The 16,428-nt window shown below is 36.9% G+C and overlaps 2 protein-coding genes across 7 annotated transcripts in view; one reads left to right on the top strand and one right to left on the bottom strand.

Annotated features, from left to right (window-relative positions):
• Positions 1–4,837: 4,837 nt before the first annotated feature.
• Positions 4,838–12,728, top strand: LOC127426726 (lipopolysaccharide-induced tumor necrosis factor-alpha factor homolog). 4 transcript variants are annotated; one of them, XM_051673699.1, is made up of 8 exons: positions 4,838–5,169; positions 5,969–6,167; positions 7,197–7,344; positions 7,766–7,915; positions 8,305–8,430; positions 8,520–8,603; positions 9,183–9,333; positions 9,493–12,728. In XM_051673699.1, the coding sequence occupies exons 3-8, from the start codon at positions 7,209–7,211 to the stop codon at positions 9,599–9,601; spliced, it is 756 nt and encodes a 251-aa protein (XP_051529659.1). In that variant the 5' UTR covers positions 4,838–5,169; positions 5,969–6,167; positions 7,197–7,208; the 3' UTR covers positions 9,602–12,728. The 4 variants fall into 4 exon arrangements, with proteins under 4 accessions (XP_051529659.1, XP_051529657.1, XP_051529658.1 ...); XM_051673697.1 differs by lacking the exon at positions 4,838–5,169 and having other exon boundaries at positions 5,180–6,167; XM_051673698.1 differs by lacking the exon at positions 4,838–5,169 and having other exon boundaries at positions 5,180–6,171.
• LOC127426720 (myocardin-related transcription factor B-like) overlaps positions 12,630–16,428 on the bottom strand; it is a 49,672-nt gene continuing 45,873 nt past the window's right edge. For all 3 annotated transcript variants that reach the window (XM_051673690.1, XM_051673689.1, XM_051673691.1), the window contains one exon: positions 12,630–15,543. In XM_051673690.1, coding sequence (XP_051529650.1) covers positions 15,065–15,543 — 479 coding nt within the window. In that variant the 3' untranslated portion in view covers positions 12,630–15,064. The remainder of the gene's footprint in view (positions 15,544–16,428) is intronic.

Raw genomic sequence — 16,428 nt, 5'->3', positions numbered from 1 at the left:
CCCTTATACATGTCAATTTTAACCTAAAATCTTGATGTTGGATAAAAAAAAAAAAAAAAAGAAAAGTTAATGCGCATGTTATATGTCAACTACCCACAGATCTCAGCTGTCTTACATTCACCCTCTTAGTTTGACCTGTAAGCAATCTTAATCAATAACAGTAAGAATCTTTATAGCACAGTTCTCCTGCTCTCTATTCTGTTCCCACTCTATCACTGGCACCGCTGGAAGTTCAGGCACAAAGTTTTACATAGCAGTGGAGAAGGATGGCACAGATGTCAATGTGAACATCATGCTGCATTTTGAAAAGATGTTTGCAACAAGGTTTCTGTTAGGGTAGGGGAGTGGCTGCAGGGGCTTAATGAATCAGGAAAGGTTTGATATCAGATGACTCACTTGGCCACTTCAGGGCTGTCAGGAGACACCCGCTAAGGTTTGAACTGGAAGGAATGAATGGACATGAGTCAGCAGGAAGTAAGATGAGTGAGAGATCTGATTGCTAACATTCAGTACATGGATGGATGGAGATCTGGTTTAGATGATCAGACACTGTCAGACAGAGCTGCCAGCCTGTATCACTCTTCAGTTTCACTGCACAAAGCCTTAGCAAATTGTCAGGGGCAATGGACAAATTTAAATGTACAAAGGAAAGATGTTAACAGGTCTGTTGAATATCACAAAATCAGTAAATAAGAAATATTAATTTGCAGAAGACAAAGCATATTTTTTGGACCATTTGGATTTTTTTACATTGTGACTTTATTTTCCATGACAATTAAAATGGCCTCCACCTTCTTTCTCATTACCGAATGCAAAAATGTTATTCTCCTTACTATAATGCAAATTTTGATGAAAACGAAAGTTCAGGAGGATATTTATCTAATCATGTAATACCTCACTCCTGTGACAATTCTTCCACCATCTTCCCAACTCAACTTAAAAAACAAAACAAAACAAAAGACATATTACAGAAATGAGAATCTTATATGAGCATCACTGTAGATAATAAATTAGAGAAGTTACAGGTAACACTTCACTCTTTACAAGTAATGTTGCTAAACAAAAACGTTCTCAATGGTTCTGAAAATAGGCTTCATTTTTATATGCAAAATGGTTTTATTTATTATTATTATTTTGGGGTGTAATGTGATTTTTTTTTTTCATGAGATTCACCAAGATGGTAGTTAGTTCTGCATCTTAACAGGGTCTCTGGCAGCTAACACTCACCGTCCAGGTGGTCTTGTTTTTAGCCATATAGACTGTGAGCAGGTCAGACTGTGGTGTTGACTGCAGAGACACAAGCAGTTCTCAGTACATCCTTCTACTTGGAGATCTGATTTGTCCGCTCTCCTCCTCCTCCTTCCCCACGTGGACATATGCACACACTCCCTCCCTTGACTTCTGAGTCTGCACTGGCTCACAGCAGATTAGCAATATGTCACAGACAAATCAGCACAGCTGCTTTACTGTTACACACTCACACTCAGCATTATGTGCAGTGATTCTAAAATATTTTAAGCTGCAAAGTCTGTTTGACTCAAATCAACTGCCCTCCAATGAACTTGCTTTTTTGAATAAAAAGCACATTTAAATGACAATAATTAAAAATAAATGGACCTAGAATACGGTTTTCAGCTCAGTGTAAACAGTAAAGCCATTGTGAAACATAAAACAAGTCATGAAACAACAAAAATAGTGTTAAAAAGGTAAACAAATAAACAAATATGGAATAAATAAATTGCATAGATTTATAACATTTAAAACACAAGACAATTTTCCCCGACCTGACATTTATTAATAATAGGCTACCCTTGTCCTGAGAACACCTTTGTTCAACCTTTGAGTGAAAGGAATAGTTCACCCAAAAATGAAAATTCAAGCATAATTTTCTCACCCTCATGCCATCCCAGATGTGTATGACATTTTTTCTTCTGCTGAACACAAATGAAGATTTTTAGAGGAATATCTCAGTTCTGTAGGTCCATACAATGTAAGTAAATGGTGACCAAATCTTTGAATCTCCAAAAATCACACAAAGGTGTGGGTGAAATAAACATGTGTTTTCAAGTCATTTTTTCTATTAATTCTCCTCCTAGCCAAGTAGGTGGCGATATACATGAAGAATGCGAATTGCCAAAAACAAAAGATGAATAACATGAAAGTGGACATTTACACCAATTAGCCACAACATTAAAACCACCTGCCTAATATTGTGTAGGTCCCCCTCGTGCTGCCAAAACAGCGCCAACCTGCATCTCAGAATATCATTCTGAGATGATATTCTTCTCACCACAATTGTACAGAGCGGTTATCTGAGTTACCATAGACTTTGTCAGTTTGAACCAGTCTGACCTTTCTCAGTTGACCTCATTTTCGTCCACAGAACTGCTGCTCACTGGATGTTTTTTGTTTTTGGCACCATTCGGAGTAAATTCTAGAGACTGTTGTGTGTGAAAATCCCAGGAGATCAGCAGTTACAGAAATAGTTAAACCAGCCCGTCTGGCACCAACAATCATGCCACGGTCCAAATCATTGAGATCAAATTTTTTCTCCATTCTGATGGTTGATGTGAACATTAACTGAAGTTCCTGACCCGTATATGCATGATTTATGAACTGCACTACTGCCACACGATTGGCTGATTAGATAATCGCATGGATAACTGTTGGTGCCAGATGGGCTGGTTTGAGTATTTCTGTAACTGTTGATCTCTTGGGATTTTCACACACAACAGTCTCTAGAATTTACTCAGAATGGTGCCAAAAACAAAAAACATCCAGTGAGCGGCAGTTCTGTGGACGAAAATGCCTAGTTGATGAGAGAGGTCAACAGAGAATGGTCAGACTGGTTCGAACTGACAAAGTCTAAGGTAACTCAGATAACCGCTCTGTACAATTGTGGTGAGAAGAATATCATCTCAGAATGATATTCTGAGATGCAGGTTGGTGCTGTTTTGGCAGCACGAGGGGGACCTACACAATATTAGGCAGGTGGAATTAATGTTGTGACTGATCAGTGTATATAAAAAAGGAATTAAATATTGATCTGTTTCTCACCCACACCTATTATATCAGTTCTGAAGACATGGATTTAACCACTAGATTACTTTTATGCTGCCTTAATGTGCTTTTTTGAGCTTCAAAGTTCTGGCCACCATTCACTTGCATTTAATGGACCAACAGAGCTGAGATATTCTTTTAAAAATCTTTGTGTTCAGCAGAAGTCATACACATCTGGGATGGCATGAGGGTGAGTAAATGATGAGAAATATTTAAAATCTTCATTACATACTTGCCCCCTGGCCTGAATGATTGCCAGTGTGGTTTTAATTTGTTCACTTGTCAAGCAGCTATAGCCAAATTAAATTATGATATTGGAATTTATGTTTGGAGGATAGAATTCACCAAAATATATATATATATATATATATATATATAATAATAATAATAATAATAATAATATATTATTATTATTATTATTATTATTATTATTATTATTTAAGATGGTTTTGGACTAGATTACTTTAAAACCAACATACAAAACCACTGCAAGAAAAAACACATTTGTGTAATTTGACCTTTGACTCAAAACTTTACAATTACCTATAACCCTTAAGACAACCTCCACTTATGAAAATTAGCCCCGGTTTCCCTTATAAAAACTTTTAGAAACAAAAGAAAAAAGCAACTAGAGTAGATCATTCAGCATCAAACATAGATTTATCGATACAATTTCATAATGTGAGTAAAATAGCCTGAGCAACAGATTTATCAACACCACTCAGTTGCAGTTAGCAACACGATGACTTCATACTTCCACAGACAGGCTGCAAAAGAAGCAAAGACTGCAGCTACTTTGAGCAGTGTAACAATATTTGCAGACAACATATGCTTGCGCTTTCTTCTGTGTTCCTTTGCCCACTGTTTCAGACCCCTCCTTTCATCTGATTGCCTGTTCAATCCCCTCCCCCTGTGATGTCATCATCCAAGATCACGTTTGGCACATGTGCCTGCAGCAGAAACAGGACCCAGTCTATCTGGGAGATATTTTGTAATCTTATAGACAGAGGAGATAAAGGAGAGAAAAAAAGATGGATCAGAGAGGAAATGGTGCAAAAGAGACAGTGAAACGGCGGGGATTTGTATGGTGTAAAACAAAAGGTAAAAATGAAGATAGATTGGGGAGAGGCAGGGGCTGTGCAACACTCTCATTACACACAGCTAAACTCCAGCTGAGACCACTGAAACGGGAAGTGGTCCTCAATGTTTTCACAGACTTGCTCACTGTGAAGCAACGGCCACATGATTCCAGCCTGCTTTACATACACAAATATACACAAGTACACATAGACTCTTAGAAACACAAAAACAATGCAACAAGAACCATTACATCAGGCTCTGTCAGTAGGTCAGGGTGTTTAGCTTAGTCCAGTGTTACTTCATTGGTTCATATTTCAGGTTGGTGGCTGCTTCAGTATGCCATTGTATGTAATCGTCTGACCTCTAGAGGTGAAGGCCAGGATATGACATATTAAAGGGATAGTTCACCTAAAACTGAAAATTCTCTCATCATTTACTCACCCTCATGCCATCCCAGAGATGTATAACTTTCTTTCTTCTGCAGAACTCAGTTTATGATTTTTAGAAGAATATTTCAGCTCTGTAGGTGCCAAAATGTTGACGCACCAAAATGCACATAAAGACATCATAAAAGTAACCCATATGACTCCAGTGTTTTAATCCATATCTTCACAAGTGATATGATAGGTGTGGGTGAGAAACATCAATATTTAAGTCATTTTTTACAAGAAATTCTCCTCTCTGCCCAGTAGGTGGTGATATGCATGAAGAATGTGGATCACCAAAAACAAAAGAAGAAGAATGTGAATGTGGAGATTGACTCAGCAAGGAGTTGAATTTAAAGTAAAAAAGTAAAAAAGAAATATTGCTCTGTTTCTCACACACACCTATCATATTACTTATGAAGACATGGATTTATCCACTGGAGCTTTATGGATTACTTTTATGCTGAATTATGTGATTGGAGCTTCAATATTTTGGCAACCTTTCACTTGCATTGTATGGACCTACAGGGCTGAAATATTCTATAAATCTTCATTTGAGTTCAGCAGATGAAAGAAAGTCATACACATCTGGGATGGCATAAGGGTGAGTAAATTATAAAATAATTGTAATTTTTGGGTGAATTATGAAGTCTCTTTGAGAACTTATTTTGAGTTCTTTTCAATGTAGGAAAGTGTGTTAATGAAAAGTAACAAGATCATAAAAAAAAAAAAAAAAAGTGAATAGCTAAAGTTAATACTTAATTACTACTTAATCAACTGCTGTGAAACTATCCATAATTTTTTTACACCATAAAAATTACACTTTGAGTGTGAGAAAGGCACTGTAGAAATAAAATGTATTATTATTATTATTATTATTATTATTATTATTGCTACTTGTAACAAACATAAATGATGTCATGATAGCCATGTTTTTAAATCAGATTCATAATCATACATACAGCTAAATGCATTTTTAAGGATTTATCTCTGTGTATCTTTATGATCCGCATTCAACAACCGTTGAAAATCCTAACCCTGAATCCTAAACCTAACCCTCATTGAAACCTTTAGGAATTTTTCGATTTTAATTAAAGTATTTAGTCTCTTCACTAAGCCGCTTGAACTGTGGTGACAGTTGTGAGGTCCTCACACTGTAGATAAACCAGTAAAGTTGACGGTCAGCACATCACCCTTTACAGGAAATTTGACTATGAAAATAACAGTCAAACCCAGATGGAAATCAGATCTTAGCAGACGTTAACGGAGCAAGGCAGGTGAATGTAGTGGAGAATGAGTGTTATTTACTGTGAAGCTTTCTGCTGATTGATCTTGTTTTTGATTGAATATGTCTTCTCATATTATGATCCACATTCACACCACAATGGGAACAATGCCATAAGAGATTATGGGAAAAAATCTAAACTGCATAGTAAAAAAATATTTCAAAAGAAGAACTGCTGGACAAGGACTGCAAAAGGAATACAACTTTGAGCAAACAGACTATTCTCCCCATCGCTCTTCAATACTGTCTACATTTCCAAGATTGAAACTGGACTGTGACTCAGCTACTCAGAGAACAAGAACAGCACCCTTGTGCCTGTAGGTAATGCCATGTACCGATCCTTAAATTCTGGGTTGACGAGAGTCTTTTTTTTTGAGAGAGACAATATTAAAAATGTATTGCTTTTTAAAATTTTTCATTTAAATGGGCTTTCTGTCTACCATAAGTGGTATGCATGATTGATTGATTCAAAATGTCAAATAAAGTGTTAATAATTGATGTACAGACATGGCCAAAAGTTAATAAACATTACAAGTAAATAAAAAGACACGTGAAATCATCTGCATCCAATTCTCACTTTGTTTATGCATTTGTATTGTTTAAATAAAATAATACTTAAAAACCTGCCATAGTAGACAACTTGTTTAGTGCAACTCTTCTGCGTGTAGTGGTATGGATTTTCTTACACTTTTACATTATTAGCAGATGCTTCCTTAACAAATACAGATACTGTACACAAAAGTGCATATATTAATTAATTATAAGCAGTTAATTTTAGTACTTATTTTGCTAAATTAGATCTATATTTCTACAAGTTCAGCAAAGATTGCTTGACTTGTTAAGTTGCCATTGGCTATTTTTTTTTTTTTACTTAGGTGTTTATATCATATTATGTCAAAGATGCATATTTTTAAGATGTTTGAAAATGATGGAAAACTTTCTTAAGTCAGTAAAAAAACAAAAACACTAACACAATTGTCTACCACAGGTTAAATGGCAAACATTATTCCTGACATTATTGGCAAATGTTAACGAGATTAACAGTAGGTTAAAAGTCTAAAAAATAGCAACAGATTTAACGTTGCATCGACAAGAAATTGTATGGTGTTTGCAAACATTTGGTCAATACTGTACATTATCAAGATATATTCATGTGAACTATTCAGTTTCACAACGGACTCAGTAATATCTAGAAACATCTATTCTGTCTAATAGGAATAAATCAACAGAGGACTGAGTCAGTTATTTTAAAGTAAAATAACAGTAGAGCTTTTGGTGTTACTCGTATGGTCAAAATGTAAATATTTTCAAATGAGGTTGTAAAATCAATGAAATATGGCCTTTAGGGCAGCAGCACTATGATCCCAGTGCTGTCAGGGGGCTTTACACATGATGACGACACGACCCTGTGGAGCATCCTATTCAGAAGGCAACAGCTCCAATACCGCCTTGAGTTTCTTAAAGCGATTCAAAAGAAGAACAACAGACTGGAAGGTAAAGACAAGGTTGCAAGCAGACACATGGCCTTCTTAATAAGACTGATATATACCAATATTAAAACAACGATGATATGAATAAAGACATGATTGACATGAAACATGACTCTGTTAATAATAAGTTTAATCTACTTTGATATATGCAAACATTACTAGAGCAATTGGGGTGGAATAGAAACAAGGATAGGGAGAACAATAGTAGGCTATTCAACTGCTATGTTTAGATAACATGCAAACTATGACCTGATATTCACAATTATTCCTCATTCTCTCTTCAGATATAAGTGGTTGCATCTACTTTGCCGGGCACTGAACATTCAAATCGCAATGACACAGCTCTTACTGTAATCCATGTGCAAGATTCATTTGACTAGTTAGTACAAACAATAATTTGGCTGATGTTAATTTACATTTTTTAGAATCCCTTGCAAACGAAGAGGGCCCATCTGAACTGGAAAGAATAGAGGAAGAGTTGAAGCTTCTGGAGGAAAAAGAGAAGGAGCTTCTTAAGAAACAAAATGTTTCTACCAAAGTGACACCACAGCCCACTGGGAAACCCCCTGACAAAGGCAAGCTTACAGATTCAAGACTTTAACCTCCAGCCAAAGAAACAAAAATATTTGCAAAGTAACTGTGAAAAGCAGGAATTAGCTAAATTAAAAATATGAACTTATCATAACTGTAAATTGCTATTGGGCATGTTTGCTGAAGTGTTTGTTAAAATACATTAAAGATAAAAAAATTAAACAATATATATTTAATGTTAAAATAATAGCAGAACAGTACATGCTTAAAGCTAAAATAATAGTTAAGTAATATATGTATCTCTTTATGCTGAGAAAACCACCACATGAACAAATGTATTACTGTACCAAACACACAGAAAGTATCAGGATCTGTGAATGGGTCGATTTTGAAGCTTCCAAATGTAACATTATTTGTCTCATCTTGTGTCCAGATCTTGGCCATGATTTACTTGCCGTGACAGATGCGAAAGTTAAAATACAAGGACTGTACGTTCTCCCTTTTTCTCCCTCAGAAACTATTACTGCTCCTTACATTCCTCCGCAAGAGGAAACAACAGGTAAATAAACAGTTATGCAGTTTTAAACAACACAATCTTTGGGGGGCCAAATTTGTCCAGACCTAAGTGACACATTTGACACATTTCAGAGCAGCCAATAGCTCCAGAGCCTGTTGTTCAACAGCCAAAAATTCCAAGTCCACCTCCAAATCCAAAGTCAAATCCAAGTCCAGGTAAGACTATGAGTAGGAGTAGTTAGCATATGATGTGTATGTGAATGAGTCAAAGAATGGACTTGGTTACCATGGTAAGTTTCGGCCTGTTCTGATGGTAATGATGTTAATGAAAATATGATTTATTTTTTATGTTAATTAATTGATGAATTGTTGCCTAGTTTATAGAGTCACCATGACACCACAAACAAACTAAACAGGTTTCACAAACGATTAATATGTCAAATGGAAAATGAATAGCCCCTAACCCTTAATGAAACAAAACAATTCATGGGGCTCTTCACACAGGACGTGTTCTTGCATTCATCAACCACGGAAAACAGTGCAAAACATGCCTCGAGATGAGTTTATATATTTATATATATACTTTTTATAAACATTTTTTTATCTAGAGACGTATCATCTTAAAAATGGGGCGCTTATGGTGTGAGGCGCTGATAAAACCGCCAAATGTGTTACAATGGTCTAATATGTCTGCCTATTGCATTTTTGCTGAGAAAAAATATGCAAAAACAGTGCAGATGTTTGCAAAAGTGCATCCTGTGTGAATGGCCCCTAAAAAGTGTTTTACCTCCCCAGATCCCCCAGTGCAGACAATACCCTTGGATGACCTCCCCATGACTACAGCCACAGTGAAGTGTCCTTTCTGCCAAAAAATTGTCGACACTGAGGTTCGCTACAAAATTGGCAGCAATACCTTCCTCTTTTGCTGTCTCTTATCTGTGTTGGGGTGCGTAGTATTTAACGATTAATAATGTTCATTATTCAAAGAGTGTCTTTCTGCTGATCAATTATTTAACAAAACCCATAAAGCGGTTGTTTGTTTAGGCTACATAGTGTTGGAATATTTGAAAATACTGACATTCTAATTCTGTTGTTGCTGGGCTAGGTGTCTGGCTGGATGCTGCTTGGTCCCCTTCTGCACGAACCGCTTCAAAGATGTCGCCCACGAGTGTCCGTCCTGCCGCAAAGACGTTGGTAAATCTCATAGAATTTGAGGGACAGTGAACACGGCTCTTAGTCTGTGATAGTATGACTGTAAAAAACAGACCCAGTTGAGAGTGGAGCTGGGCGCAGGAATCTGTCAGGGAGGATCAGGTCATTAGGTCTTCATTTTAAGAGGAAAGGATGTTTCCCGCCAAGGGCGTCTGAAGAATTTACATGCTTCCATTGATCATGTTATGAATACTGGTGGTGGGGTGGGGGTTGTACTTGCTTGTCCCCCCTGGAATCTACGCCCCTGATGCCTGCACTTACAGAATTGTTTGGGGAAAGTCATTATATGGCTTTTCACATTTTGTTAACACTGTTCATACTTTACCCTGTGTTAGTATTTAGTCCTGGGTATTCGGTTATTAAGAACACAATTTACAATTGTAAACACTGGGTTAATGTTCTTATTTGCATATTTATAAGGTTGGTTGGTTGATTGGATGAAAACAGCTTGCAAGTTCACCTGTCTAAATGTCACCATGGAAATCCACTGTGGTTGGGTTGGTCCACTGAAATATACTACAGAAATAATACTCTCTTCCTCACCCAAATTAAATTGTTTGCCTTTGCTATTTCTGCAACTGTACTGAGCAAATGAATATTTAATGAGGTTAGCACTGAGGCAGTTTATGACTGGTTCTCTGTTGCTAAACAACTCACTGTAAGATTCTAGCATGATATCGTTTTAAACCATAAACTCTTGGATTTTAATGCTGTTCGCCCTATGGAGCAAGTTTTTATAACCCAGGGGTAAAAGCGTTGCAAACCCTCTTTCGAAATTAAAAATATGCTTGCTGAACCCAGTGTTAAAAATCATCTTGAGCCAGGGTTTAAAAAGATGATAATAAGTGTGACAAGCCCTTATGTAAGCATTGTGATATGGCAATACATATGTGCAAAAATAAGTTAAGACATTAATAACTGTCATTTTGAACATACTGTTTGTGGTACATGCAAATCCTTACATGCCAAACAATGAGTAACAGGATCTAATGCACTGTCTAACATGGTGGTATCTGCCACAAGGGATTTATGTTAACCACTTTTGTGCATGCATAAAAAAATAAAACTCCCAATAGACCTGCTTTTAGGATGATAGACTCCAATTCATGACTGTGGCAATAATATGGGTAACAATCAAAGCCACCAGGACAAAAGTTGCCTTTTAATGCACTGTTACTGTTATATTCTAGATATTTTGAAATGCTCATTTTGAGTGACATTTGTGAAACACAGAAGAATCTCTAAAAAATAATACTAGTTTGCATTCATGTACTAGCAGAGTAAATGAGTCTGGAAGAGAGCCAAAGAATGGTTACAGGAAAATACTATAACCTACTGTCACTATGAAAACAAATGCATTTTCCAACCTCACTGCTGATCAAACAAAACTAGTGCATATATATATATATTTATTTGATTTGATTCGTTTTAGCATGAAACTTTACAATATATCATGGAAGACGCTAAGAGCCCAGTTAACATTTGTAAAGTTGCGTAATAACTCTGTGTGTGTGAACTTGTTTCTGACTTGTTTGTAACATTTTTCACGCTTCATACTTTTTAAGTTCAGCATAATCTCTTATAACACAAATAAACAACAGACACAGTTTTGCATGTAATTTCTTTGATATATTTAAGAGACTCAAACATCTTTTACAACAGTATTTTCACAGAACATACATTTTCTGCGACATGTGATGGTGTACATTTACTTGTATCTTTAAAACTATTCACAAAATAGAGCTCATAGATGCACCAAACATGTATAAAAATATGTATTACATCCATTAAAATATATACGCAATGTGCAAAACATATGGCATACAAATGATGACCGCTGAAATACAGCACTCCATATAAAATGCAAGTTTGTCACCTTATTGCTTTACTCTCCAACGGCAATGCTAAACACCGAATAGGACCGTATGCTTTTCAAGCTGTACAGTATAATTTTATACTCTACAATTCATTTTTTTTTTCTGTCTTAACTGCACTTTGAATTAACATTGTCTATGAAATGTGCTATATAAATAAATTTGCCTTGCCCCATAATAACCTTGTTACATTTACATATCTTGATTAATTAGCCATTCAATAACAAGTCTCCTAAATTAAGTGGCCTCTTTGGTAATTTCAATTGTTCAGTTTAAATGACATAAATCCCCACCCCCCCCAAAAAAAACAGAGGCATCAAATGTTGGAAACTTAGTAAGGCCAGTGTATCAATATTCTTCTCCCTCCACTTGCAGAGAAAATGTTTTATAGGTGTACATAAAATATTGCACCATATCGCATTATTACAGCGGCCAGAAATGCCAAAAATTGCTCTGAACAGTCAGACACATGCATTACCCTTTAATAAACAGTTGGCTAAATTTGTTCCCAAAGCTACATGTAGCAGTGCACAATTATACTAGTTGAGACTAGTAATTGGCATTATTTTTTGCCTGGATAGGCCACAATTTGTTCAGTATGCATTGCAACAGTACAAAGCCTTAAAAAGGGAGCTGATGAATAACGAGCATCAATAATCGTTAGATCTTTGAGCTGAAGATAACACATACCACTGACTCCCTTTTATAAATCCTCATCTGTAAAGGTGCTTTGATGCTGTGTGATTAATCTATTTGTGATGAGCAGTTCATCACTGCAGCACAAACGTGCTGTACATCTTGTACAAACAAAATTTACGTCGACACATTTCCCTTTGAATCAAACATATTTTGTGTCACATAACCAAGCCAAAGCCAGTGGACATGTATTGCCTTGCTGAATGGAAAGGCGTTATACTTTTACAATATTGACACATTTGTTAGAGCAGGATATAAAAAAAGGTTAAATGTTTCCATGAGGTGGCTGAAAACATTGAATGAAGGAATCAAAGTACAGATCAAAATATGAAACCAGAAATGGGTATACAGAAAAAAACAAGAGGATATGTTTTTCTGAACCATATTACATCAATTAGATTACTTGCATGCTGCCAAAATGCTTACTGTTGTTCACTTACACAAATATTTCATTTGGATGTCTTGCATTGAGAATTTTTCTTGTTTTTCGCAATACAGAACAATAAAAATAAGCTGTAATAAAGGAAAACAGACCAAAAAAAAAAAAAACACAACCACACATAGAACATAAACACACACCCACATACACATTACTACAGACAAAACTGAAGGTGGAAGCTTAAAAAAAAAAAAAAAAAAAAAAAAAATCCCAACAGTGAAAACAGAAAATAATGTTCAATACTGTCAAACTTGACAATATTTGTTCTCTGATTTTCTCAACAAATTAATTAAGCTGCCATAACAGTCGTCAGTAACTGCTTCAACTGTCCGGACGGGTCCACTTCTAAAACATAACTCCAGTGAGTTTTGCATTTTCAACATTTCTTGACAGGATGAATAAACAGTACAAAGAACTCCTATGTTCATAAATAAAATAGTGCTGATAGCGAGACAGTTGTATTTAGTGTCAGATATCAACTTTGATGGCTTCATTTACATAATTACTTTAAAAAAAGCAACTCTAGTAGAGCTTTGTTCCGTGGCATCAAAAATAAGCAAATTAATCCACACTCAAAAGAAAACACAAAATGTAGTCAATCTGAGAAAAAAAAAGAGGAACTTTCCTCACAGTATGGTGCACCTAAAATCAATAGAGTCAAACACACTGCATTCTATAGAGGTTCCACTGAGGTGACATACAATCACACACATAGACACAAATAAGAGGCCAGACTTTTAACAAATCTACTTGACATAAGTTTCATTCTTTTTTCTTTTTTTTTCTTTTTTTCCCAAATATTTGTTCTCAAATTTAGTATTTACACAAGATTGGATTCATTTCAGACTGTTTAACAGTCTACAGTTTGAGTAGAAGAACCGGTCACTGATCAGAATTGGACTTTGTTCCTCAAATTTGGCTGAAATCTTGATCTATGAGCCAAGCGTAAATGAGCCACAATTTCCTCATGTGCCTAGGACTGATTAGATCTGCCTGAAATTTTCTGTCTGCCAACAATATCCTCCAATCCCGTCCAAGATCGTATCAGACATTTTTGCATACAGACAATCAGCAGCTGTGCCAACTTTGTGAAATATTGACTGGTCCATCTTTGGCCATCCCTCCTTGAAATTAAATTCAGATCAGAAAAAGTCAGGTTGGCTAAAATGTTGAAATTTTAATAAAATAAAATAAAAAAAATCTGTGACATGGTAAACATATCTTCTCCATCAGGTTATTTGCCATTAAACATCTAGCAGACAGCAGACTGTTACTGCAGTCAGTGCTGAAAAAAGGATTCTAGGAAACATAGTTTGACTGGGCAAGGTATATGTAATAACCCAGGATGAATCTAACATTCTCATCCTCTATACAAACACTCATTGTCAATTTTGTGCAAACAACGCAACATTTTGTCTGAAACACTGTGCCAGTGAGAACCCAGCAGGCCTGGAGATGCCTCACCATTTCCATGTTCAAAAAACATTTTGACTGCCTGCCCATCCTAATCAGGACTTTGAATTAGCTGTGAGGATATTTATAGAATGACTACAAAACAAAATGAATGTCAATGGCACATGACCACAAAGAAAAAAAAAAAAAAAGAAAAAAAAGAGCAAAATGAGCAATAGAGCAGAATTCAATCTGCCCAAAAGAAGCTCCCTCTCAATATGGCACAGAAAAGAGAGCCCATTCAGGATTTAGCCAGCAATACTCATTAAAGGAGAACTGATGTGTTTGAGAAGAGATGGTGAATAGAACTAAAGCATAAGTGAAGAATCCAGCTGAGCTGGAGTCTAGTCACGTGAAGCTGCCAGACATTACACTGTCTCAAATGAGAATGTCAAACCCTTTCCACACCATGCTCAGTCCCAAATGGGGCACTTGTTGAGAACTCGCAGTTTAGACCGATGCTTATGTGTGCAGTCCATGAGACCATGATGTGTTTCATTTGTTTTTATGTGCTTTTGAAGGGTGCTCAAGAGCGGCTCTTTTCTGCACCACAAGAACGCACAAAGTCTCAAGCCCTTCACTAGCGACTATCCTGCTAGTGCATGAGCAGTGACGTCAAAGGCAGTAGATGGGGGAATATATGGGTACTTTTGAATGGCCGTCAATGTAGAAAGATGCTCTTTACAGCCAAATGGTGTAGATACTGCATCTACCAACAAGGGCTAATGGAGCCATGCTAACCAGCAAAGCCTTGACCCCTAACGCCTGCAGTGATGCAGGCCTCCATAGTATATACTACCCGATGGTCTACGGACTTGGGAGGGTGACCACAAGTGCATAGGGCAGCATCTGGGACAGGGCCACTCTCTCTCAAACTCCAGCATTAAGAACACAAACAAATCCCCACTTTCGCTACAGCAAACTCCACTGATAGACAGCTAGTCTGGAGAAGAGATGTATGCGTGAGAGTATAATCATGTTTGAAGGAGAGTGAGTGCTTCCACTCAGTCCCAGTGTAGCTGCAGTTCATGCATGTCTAGGAATTCAGAGGTGATGCCCAGTGGGTTGAGTCTACCAATGAGCCCAGGCATAGTATGGTCCAGCCACTCCATGTTGTCCAGATCAGTGTCCTGCAAACTGAAGGAGAGAGGAGGAGGGTCAGAGAAACCCAGCTCGGATGTGTCCATTGGAGAGTTTTGGTGCTCCAGGATCTGGTTTTGCAGCTCCTCCAACAGGCCCAAAGTCCTCTGCTCAGGCTCCGTGTTCCCAACCAGCGTGCCCTCTAGCAGAGCCTCCAACTGGTTGTCAGAGTCCAGGGAGTCTAGGCTGGGCATGGGCTCCACCATGAGTGCAGGTGGGGGTGCCATTTGCACCTGGGCAGGCGGTCGGGACAGGACGGTGTTAATAGGCAGAGTGGTGATGCAAGCAGTGACGGGCACCATCTTAGGCACAGACAGGTCCTGTTGACTAAAGGGGGTGATTTCTGTAGAAAACAAAACAGGGGTACGCATGAGCACTGTCATGAAAATAAACATCTAAACCTGAAAGGTTATATAGGTACTGCTCCAAAACCTAGAGAGTTGCCTCATTGTTTTCTGAAACATTTTGAATCGCAACAATAAATTCTTAAATAGCCATTCACACCTGGGGCGAACATTTGCAACGAATCATGCACAGACAAAGCTAAGCTTTTTTTTATGGTGACTGTAATTTTTTTTCTTTGTCTGGCAACGAAATGCCCTGACCAATAAAATATGAGCATTCAATCACATGTCAGGAGCCGTAGCAGTTACCAAAACCAGCACAATAGGTTGCACTAAAGCACAGAAAGCTATTTTGATCACTGAGATAAAACACTGAAGTAACCAGAGGAAGAAATCCAGAACCAGGAGTGAGGTGCTTACATTTCACAAATGATGATTTCATCATTATGATTACATTATACAAATGATGCATTTTCATCATGTCTTAAAAAAAAAAAAAAAAAAAATCTCTTATGGGTTCTCTTAACATGTAAATGATATAGCTGCATCTCTGCCTTGCATCCCCTTTATAAAAAAAATAAATAAATAAAAATAAAAAAAAACCCTTCTCAATTTATGTAGAATGTCTTCATAATGCATTCCATATTGGTGCATTTTTTTGCCTTTGCATTTAATCTTATGTGAGTTCTCTTATATCTCTAATATATTGTGGCATCTTTGCCTTTTTATGACTTTTTTAATAAACAACTTTACAGATCTCGTGTGTCATTCTTCGCCAAATATTTATAATATTAATACTACTGCTGTTGTAGCCCATCCGACTCAAGGTTCGACATGTTATGCATTCTGAGATTCTATTCTGCTCATTACAATTGTACAGAGTG

Source organism: Myxocyprinus asiaticus, chromosome 36, assembly GCF_019703515.2.
Source record: "Myxocyprinus asiaticus isolate MX2 ecotype Aquarium Trade chromosome 36, UBuf_Myxa_2, whole genome shotgun sequence".
Classification (NCBI taxonomy): domain Eukaryota; kingdom Metazoa; phylum Chordata; class Actinopteri; order Cypriniformes; family Catostomidae; genus Myxocyprinus; species Myxocyprinus asiaticus.
This window is presented reverse-complemented; position numbering and strand designations above follow the sequence as displayed.